The following is an 8,927-nucleotide window of genomic DNA, read 5'->3' as shown; positions in this document are numbered from 1 at the left end:
TTATTTGCGGGCTATTCTAATATAATTAGGTTTTATTGGTAAGTAGTTTATTAGTAGGAAGGTCGAGCCTGTTTATTTCCTAATCAGATTCCGGAATAATGGAGAGCTCACCATTTGGTACTTTTAGGTTTCCAACAATCAGCCAACAAGTAAAATCAAACATCTACAAAAACAGAAAGGTTTTAGTGACATAAATACCTTTCTTTGTAGATACATTGCAATTTACAAACTGCATTTCAAAATAAAATGCCATCTTGATGCTCTGTGCTCATTCATATGTTTTTATTGTGTTAGTAAATGATACATCCTGTAGTTTAACCTGTGAATCAGTGACAGTTAGTAAAAGAGCTATTAATCACATCTTTGACTTTAACTTTATATATTTATTTGTTGTTCTTTTCTTTTCACTATATCTGTAAAGCATCTTTGAGCACCTGTAAAAGCACTAACAAAATAAATCTATTATTATTATTATTATTATTATTATCTTCACTATCAAGTGACCGTTCATTGTGCCATGTTTAAAAACATCTTCAGGAATTGGATTTTAAATAAGTAATAGTTTGTGTAGGTGTCATGTACATGTTGGGTCTGGTTTTAATAGTCTTGTTGGAACAAGTTAATTTCTCTTTTCAAAGTTGTTATGTAAATAAGTTTTGCAAGGATTCTTGGGTTCAATTATTGAGTATCAATAAGATTAAGTCCAAACACTGTTTCTATACCAGAGGAAACATTAAATACATCTAAATGTTTGAGCAATAATTACTTACAGTGTGAGCAAATACTTCCATATCAATTGTCATTATGTCATTATGTCATTTTCAAGACTCAACTAACCGGAAGTGTTGTTTATCCTGGATGCAGCTGGCTGCTGTTTTGTCCTTGAATGGATTCTTTAAATATGAATAACAGTGTGTGCTCACAACATAGTGGGAAGAAGCAGAGACACCTTTATTTAATCAAGGAGAAGAGTCACTGATAGCAATGTTCCCTTTTATTAGAAACACCCTGACCGTAAAACAGTTACACAATCACACCTGGAAGCTGTTGAGTACAGCCACAGTCTGACCTTGGCCTTACTTAATTATACATGGTTGGTGATAATGAAAGAGGCTTCTCACTTTTTCAAACCAGATTAATCCTGATGACACCCGTTAAAGCATCTTCCCTAACCTCTAGGCCACCCCAAGCAGTGTAATCAAATGTTTCTATTTACTCCTCCATTCCAACTTAACAAATGCATTATGCAGTGAAGGAGAACATTCAGCTGTTCAAGTTCTTCCTCCTAAAGAACAGCTGAAAGTTTCACACCAGAGCAACCTGACCTGTTTAACTGACCCTCAAGCTGTAAAAGACCCTTTAGACAAACAACTCTAAAAAACTGATGTTGTTTTTTCAAGACAAGGGAGCGAAGGACGAGAACAGAGAGCTGGAAAACGACTCCATTCATGATTTACACAATGTTTAGCTCCTTGAAGACGGTGAAGTCTCTAAGGAAAAGCTCTCCTCTATTTTACATTTAGTTACATTGAACTCATCTTCAAAGGAAAACCATTTTTCATTTACATATTTAGCCCGGCCACGGCCCCGACTTTAATATCTTCGGACGCTCCACCGAATTTGGTGAAAAAACACTAAGTAATGGGAACACAGGCCCGTCCACACGGCGGCGTGCGTTCAAGCTTCAACGCTTCTGCCCATTCACTTTGAATGGGGTGACGTCACGCTTTGCCGAACTGCATTGTGGTTCCGTCGCTTCGCTTTGCTCGCGTTGCAAAAGTTGAACAATGTTCAACTTTTGAAGCTTCGACGGAAGCGTCAGCCAATCAAATCATATGCCAGTACAAGCTCTAGCCAATCAAACCGCGTGCTTGTGTGTCCGGGGCGGGAGATTCATGTGATTGGTTGTTGGTCGAGTTTCAGACACGCCCGCCGGCAAGCTTCAACGCACGCCGCCGTGTGGACGCTGCGTAATGGACCCAATTGGTTATTTGAAGCAATAGTTCAACGGTTTAAATGTTAAAGATTACCATTGTTTAACAGCTGTTAAAATTATGTGTAGCACTCAATTAAAAGCATTTTAACACTCTTATGTAATTGTTAGTTCTTTTTCTGGAAATGCAAAAGCAGTCGCGAAGGCTTACACATGCAATAACCCGATAAACATAGAAGACCTCCAAACATGTGACCCTTGTCTTTCATGGTCCTGTGACCCCTGTCCTCACAAACCCTTAATTATAAATCCTAATTTTACACTCTGAGGCGTGGTCCTGTCAGACTGCGTGCAACAAATTAGAGGATAGATGCTTGTCAATTCATCATAGGACAAAGGCCTCACTGTTTCTGTTTACTTGGTTAAGTTAAGTGTAACTCTTTTTTACCTAAATCATGAAATATCTCTCTGTTTTAGTTTTGAAAAACAAGTTAAAAGGGTAATAGGGGTTAACTATCTAAGTAATCAGTACAAAGTGAGAATGTTTTCACTGAAGAAAACACATGCAAGATTTCAAAGTGAAAATTGAACAGATTGATGTGAAACGTAACTGTGTTTACGATATGTTCAACCCTAGGTGAAAAACACCATGTAATTCAATTTTAAGCATACTTTTACCTTTTGAAGCCAGAGGTGATGACGTCTCAAGTGACTATCATGCTGCTTACTGAAACTCAAATTAAATTGTAAACCTTCAACTCTTTTCTTGGATGTGTGGTTTAGGAGAGAAATTCATTCTAATGAGCATCATGGCAGCACACTAATGAGGCAATAAAATGGTTAAAAGTCCCACAGTAAGTAGGTATGGCTTGTTCAGAATATGTCTGTTTTCCTCACCTACATAATGGCGTGTATAAATAGTCTTTATAGCTTTAGCTTATAAGGAATATGCAGATGGACATCATGTGCTAGCTTTTAAAAATACAATCAAAACAAACTAGCAAAACACCATTACCTGGAAGATCCTTTTGATGGTATTGGCGATAATAGCTTTTTTTACAGTACAGATAAAGCATGATTTTCCTCATCTGAAACACATCCAATTGTTGCCACTGCACTGCTGTGATTGTCTGGGATGGAGTATAAAAGAAGTCATGCTACAATGTATGAAAAAAACTCCAGCAGAGAAAATAAGCACCGTATTGGCACTTAATTGTAGACATTTTTGTTTTACAAGAATTTGTGGTTATGGTGAGAATCCCACCCAGGAGTGCACCACCTACTAGTAGATGGCTTGGGCAACGAGTAGGGGATTATTTGAGGTAGGAATGTCCAATAATGAGAATACAAATATTCCAAGTAAAGGCACATTGTTAATACTGAAGCATCGTAATGTAAGGACTTAATTGCTGGTCAAGGTGGAGGTAATTTCTGCTGGCTACTTCATATGAGTTCGGTTTAGAGGAGACACAAGAAAGGACTTTTCTTTGCATGGTATATAATTAGCTTATATGTTTCTTATTGTACATTTTTAATATAACAGGTATGATAACTCTAGCTGTCATTTAATGCACTGGAGTACGAAGTGCAATATTTCAGTCTGAATGTAGTTGATTACAACTATAAAGTAGCATAAAACGAGTAGTTTTACATACATTCCTCCACTTCCAACAACAACTTATCAACCAGGATGACTTTTTAATCTGTATAATGTTATTATGCTACCTTTGATCATTTTAAGAAATGAAGCTAAATTGAGAGGAAGGGAACTTCTGGCTCATGCATTTTTAAACTGGGCTGGCCTGGCGGCAGATGAGGACCAACCATGGTCAGAGGAGACATACCAAAGTCCTGAGCTCAGCCCAAGTGCAGCAGTCTTACAATATGTCAGCAATGTTATTTTTACAGGGTCATATAAGAAAACCAAACGGTTCTGCATGTGCCCCACAAGGGCATTCCTCCATTGCTGACCCTGAACCAACCCACAGCCTCTTGTCCTCCTGCTCTTGCATCAGCCTCTGATTTCCAAAGTAGTATTTACCCCTGTCATGGCTCACCAGGCATTTCACAGTAATGATAAATACTCCAATGAATTAAACAGCATGGAGTCAAGTAAGTCAGAACGCAGACATTTTAACCCATAAATTCTGGCTGCCGCCTGTGTTTGCCTTGTTAAACACGTTCGTGGCTGAGTGGACCAGTCGGGCCTTGGGCTGAAATCTTCACAGGGATCGCGGTCATTAGCCATCAGACTGATAAACAAGCTTGTGACATAATGTGGAAACACTGACCCCATTCATAGGTCTAATCGCCCGCAAAACAATCTGCATACCGGGCAAATCTCACACATATAAAACAAATTCCTTGCGGTTGGTGAGGGAATAGTGAGCTGCCATTGAGGGAAATGACTGTTTCCTGGAATATCTCTCTCTGTCCTAAAGGCTACTTCTCACGTCCACAACAAGTTGGGAGTCTGTGTGAGATTAGGGGACTGGTGCCATTACAGCTTTCTCTCTGTCTACCCACTACCCAAAACATCATGTCTGGAAATGGATAGCCTATTGGATGACCCCCTCATTGTCTTTGTTCCTGCAGCACTTTTTTTCCTCTCAAAATATAAAAAAGTTTGTGAATAATTTGCTAGTAAGATTACAGAGATTCAATGTAATCTCCTTTAGTCTCTTGGTCTGGACATAAATGAAAACAGTCTGGAACCCGAACGGAAACATGCAGTAAATGTTCATGTTGGAAAAACATAAACGTGTTACCAATTAGAGTTAACTGTGCGCTCTGGCAAATGCAGGCCTTTATTATAATAACCAAAATGATTTCATGTATGAACAGTGCAGCCAAAGAATATTGAGTCAGCAGCACTGTGTGATGACCCTCACTTGTTCTGTGGATCCTGGGCCAAGTCTGGCTTGTATACAACATCTAAATGGCAGATGCCAATTGCATTGGTCTTATACTTGGATGAATATAATTAAACCCATTTCCCTTTTCCATTAAACCACATAATGTATCATTTGTGGTCTTGAATATTCAAAGCCAAAATAAATGTCTTTCAACATCAATTACATGAGGTAATGCGATAAGAACAATTATTACGGAAACTGGGTGATTAAGTGGTTAAAATGTTATTCTATAACCTTCGCCACAGAGGTTGTGTTTTCTGTTTGGTTTGTTTGTTGGATTAATTGACAGCAAGATTATAGGAATACTACTGGCCTGAGTTTCATGAAAAATGGAGGATCTCACCATTTTCAAAGAAAGAACCCGTCGAATTTTGAAGCAGATCTGAATCACGGACGGATACATGCATTCATTTCATTCATGGAAACCTTGGTGGAGCTCTGTGCTCTATGAGTGACCTTCCTTTTCAAATGAATTATCTAACTAATACAAATGGTGGAAGAAGAACTTCCTTAAATTAGGTAAAAGCAGAATAAAACAATATTCAAACACTAAAAGTAAATGTCCTGCATTGAAAACATTACTTTACTAAAAATAAACTTTACTTTACTAGAAAGTTATCATTGAAAACGAACTTCATGCATAAACCTGTGAGATGCATTTCATTGTTTTACCTGGTGAAAATGAAACAAACTACTAATTGTATGCGTATGCTTTATTTTAAATCCATAACAACGGTTCATATTTTATAAACTTGTTTTTGTTAGTATAAAGTAAATAGTCACCATAGTAGTAGAAATACATATAATTTGTATAAATTAGTATCCGATCGAAAACTCAAGTAAAGTACAAACACTTTAATACATTTACCTTATTTCTGTCAACAGCTGCACAATACATCTACAATGAGCTACCAAGGCTCAAACAGCAGGAATGTGCAACAGGGTGCGCACATCATAGCATTTTAATGTGAACAGCACCCTCTACTGTTAATTACGCGCTCATACAACACGTAGTCTGACATTCACAGCACTGTAATAGATCGAAACAAATAAATGATTATGTGAACACGTTTTGTAAAATGCCAAAAATTAATAAAACATTGTTTTATTGTTAATACATTTTCAGTCACGATGTATCACTACTTTGGTATTTTCAAAGTAAGTGGAGTTGCGAATCTGCGGTACGGAAATGAAAATCTACTCGCTGTGATACAGGCAGGAACCCACGTGTGCAGCTAGCAGGAGGAAACATTAAGCAGCAGGGAGATTCAGTTGTTATACATACCTGACTCGTATCTTCTTTTCCTAAACTATTTAGCTTTATTACGCCGGACGAGATTCGCCATAATGTCTTCGTTCAGGAAAGCGTTGAAGTCCCGACAGAAAAACCACCATGAAAGATCTCAGGTGAGCATTCAGTGTTTTGTTGGCTGACTTGCTAGCTTCCTAGCCTGCTGCTATGTTGTGAAGTACTGTTGCCCTATAGAGATGTCCGAACATTATAACCAACCTGATACATGTGTAATACATATTGTGGTGTATAACTTGTCTTAACTGTATAATTATTTTTTCACACAGCCTGGTTTCAGGAAACATTTGGGATTGCTGGAGAAGAAAAAGGACTACAAACTCCGTGCAGTGTAAGTTTTATCAAGTAAATGATACATGCTTTTATTTCTATGCTTTGAATGTGGATTTTGAAATGTAACATGGTTGAAGAATAAAGTGTGTAATGGCTTGCTTTGCTTTGTTTTTTAGTGATTACCACAAGAAACAAAACACTCTTTCTGCTCTGCGAAAGAAAGCTCTGGATAAGAACCCAGATGAGTTTTACTACAAAATGATCAACACCCAGCTGCAGGTAAGATAAGGATCACCATTAACGCAACACGACGAGACAATTAGCTACGCTGTGTAAATCTCCCCTGATCTCTGTGGCTGAAGTATTTAATTTGTGTTGACAGGATGGAATTCATGTAGCAAAAAAAGAAGGTGAGGAGGACGAGATAACAGAGGAGCAGAAGAAAGTGATGAGGACGCAGGATATCAAATATGTGGAGATGAAAAGGGTGGCAGAGGCCAGGGTAAGTGGATTTGCCACAACAACACAATCAAAGTGGACTTGATTGTCTACTGAAAACTCAGGCCCAATTCCAAACAACACCCTACCCCTCCGTTCGGGTGGAGGGTCCGCCACATTAAGTGCTGTTCCAAACCAACGAGTGTGGCGGGGGAGTGGGCTATCAAGCCCTCAAACAGTGAGTCTGCATCGGTCCAGACTTCACCTGCTGCTCTACCTGACAGCACTCAACGCTGTGTGTGTCCGTCAGGAAACAAGCTGTTTACAAACAGTTCTGATAAACTGCACAACAAGAGCTATTTAATATCTTCATACAGATGTTAACAACTTCATGGTTACCTCATATTTGTTTTTTGCTCAAACTAAGCAGCTTATTAACATCAGATTTTAAAACAAAAATATGTTTACAAAAAATATTTGGAGTTTTATTTTTGTTATCTTTAATTCAAGAGATGCTGATTTGAAACCGTTGTTACGAAAACATTTTGCATTTCCTGTTTCTGCCGGAGAGAGGGGAGTTCGTCCCAAAGCATGCCGCTGTATTTACACCCTCCATCTGGAAGGAGGGAGCCTCGTTAAACTGCTTGTGTGACGACAGACGGAGTTCACTCCATCACTGAGTGGGTAGGGTGTGGTTTGGAATTGGGCCTAAATTACAGATGTGCTCCGACCATTACCTAACCTCCTACTGATAAAGGAATCCTCCCTGAAATAGAGCTCCTGTTGTTGCCCACTGTAAATCTTTGTGTTTATCATTTGATTTCAGAAAATTGAGAGGATGAAAGGAGAGCTCCATATTCTGGAGGCAGACGGCAAACAGAAAAACCATCATACATTCTTTGTGGATTCCAAGAAAGAAGGTAGATGTTAATGCACATTTGTTAATTATAATGTGAACAGACATCCCTGGCTTGTTGGGATTTAATAGTTATTAATAATACAGTAAGTTTAAACGTTTTATTGTGTCACCTCAGTGCAGTCATTCGATCTGGCAAACCACCTCAACACTGTCCCTGAGCTGGTGGACAGAGTGTTCAACAGACCAACTCTGAAAACTCTGGAGACGAAGAGCATCCAGGGAGCTGTAGAGCCTCGCACTATGATGGTTTGTGCTTATAATGCATGGAGATCAGTGTCATTTAGTGTGTGACCAGGATATAGCTTCTGTAATCTGAGTTGACATTGGCTCACCTAAAAAGTGTACATCGAAACATTTGTTTGCAATATATTGCTGTCAATGTAAGGTTCAAAGTGCATTCAAACCCACTGATGGTTCTCTCCTCATTCTAACTGTAGAAGTTGGCCAAGCTGAGGAATCACCAGTACAAGATCCTTTCCCAGAGGATAGACAGAGAAAAGAAAATGTTTGTGATTGGCCAAAAGATTCAGACCCGCAAGGACCTACAGGTGAGGAAACGATGTCTTATATGACAACAAGCATTGTCGCAGTACAACTGGAAAAATCAACACGTTTCCTTTTCTTCTTTATCCCTGTGCACCAGGATAAGAACAAGAAAGTGAAGGTAAAAAAGGAGACTCACAGTGCTGCAGCTATCTACAAGTTTGATGTCAAGAGGAAGCGCTGAGGCGGATGTTCTCGTCATGCTGAGAAGAAATCACCAACTTTGCCAATCTGATATTGGGGAAATAGTGGACTTCTAGATCACACCATAGACATGGGAGCATTTTTATTTCCTTAAAAGATGTTGCAGTTTTGTAAATATTTATCTACAACTTTTAGTTTCTTTCAAATAAATATCAAAAGAACATACACTTGTTGTGACTTGTTGTCAAATGTGCATATACCTTGTGGTTGATCTCTTTTTTTGGGTTAGTAGTTTGTTGACTTTTACTTTTTTATTATTAATGTGTTGCCATTAGAACAACTCAAGAAATTAGAGACAACAGCATAATTAGTTTATGAGGCCTAAGGCTGAATTTGAAATGAGGAAGTCATAATTGCTGAGCCGTCTAACTGCAGTTTAGTGTATTTAGTTCT

General features: G+C 38.5%; 1 protein-coding gene across 1 annotated transcript; it reads left to right on the top strand.

The window, feature by feature from the left end:
* Positions 1 to 6,041: 6,041 nt before the first annotated feature.
* Positions 6,042 to 8,701, top strand: utp11 (UTP11 small subunit processome component). Its single transcript, XM_034233074.1, has 8 exons — positions 6,042 to 6,255; positions 6,427 to 6,488; positions 6,607 to 6,709; positions 6,813 to 6,932; positions 7,695 to 7,788; positions 7,903 to 8,033; positions 8,225 to 8,335; positions 8,431 to 8,701. The coding sequence occupies exons 1-8, from the start codon at positions 6,196 to 6,198 to the stop codon at positions 8,512 to 8,514; spliced, it is 765 nt and encodes a 254-aa protein (XP_034088965.1). The 5' UTR covers positions 6,042 to 6,195; the 3' UTR covers positions 8,515 to 8,701.
* The last annotated feature ends 226 nt before the right edge of the window (positions 8,702 to 8,927 follow it).

The sequence above is a fragment of the Gymnodraco acuticeps genome, unplaced genomic scaffold (genome assembly GCF_902827175.1).
Source record: "Gymnodraco acuticeps unplaced genomic scaffold, fGymAcu1.1, whole genome shotgun sequence".
NCBI classification, from domain to species: Eukaryota; Metazoa; Chordata; class Actinopteri; order Perciformes; family Bathydraconidae; genus Gymnodraco; species Gymnodraco acuticeps.
The sequence above is the reverse complement of the archived record's forward strand: the minus strand, read 5'-3'. Positions and strand labels throughout refer to the sequence as shown.

Coding starts and splice junctions, on each gene's coding strand:
- utp11 (XM_034233074.1), top strand. CDS start 6,196: ATGTCTTCGTTCAGGAAAGCGTTGAAGTCCCGACAGAAAAACCACCAT. Junction 6,933..7,694: donor AAAGGGTGGCAGAGGCCAGG/GTAAGTGGATTT, acceptor ATTTGATTTCAG/AAAATTGAGAGGATGAAAGG. Junction 8,336..8,430: donor AGACCCGCAAGGACCTACAG/GTGAGGAAACGA, acceptor CCTGTGCACCAG/GATAAGAACAAGAAAGTGAA.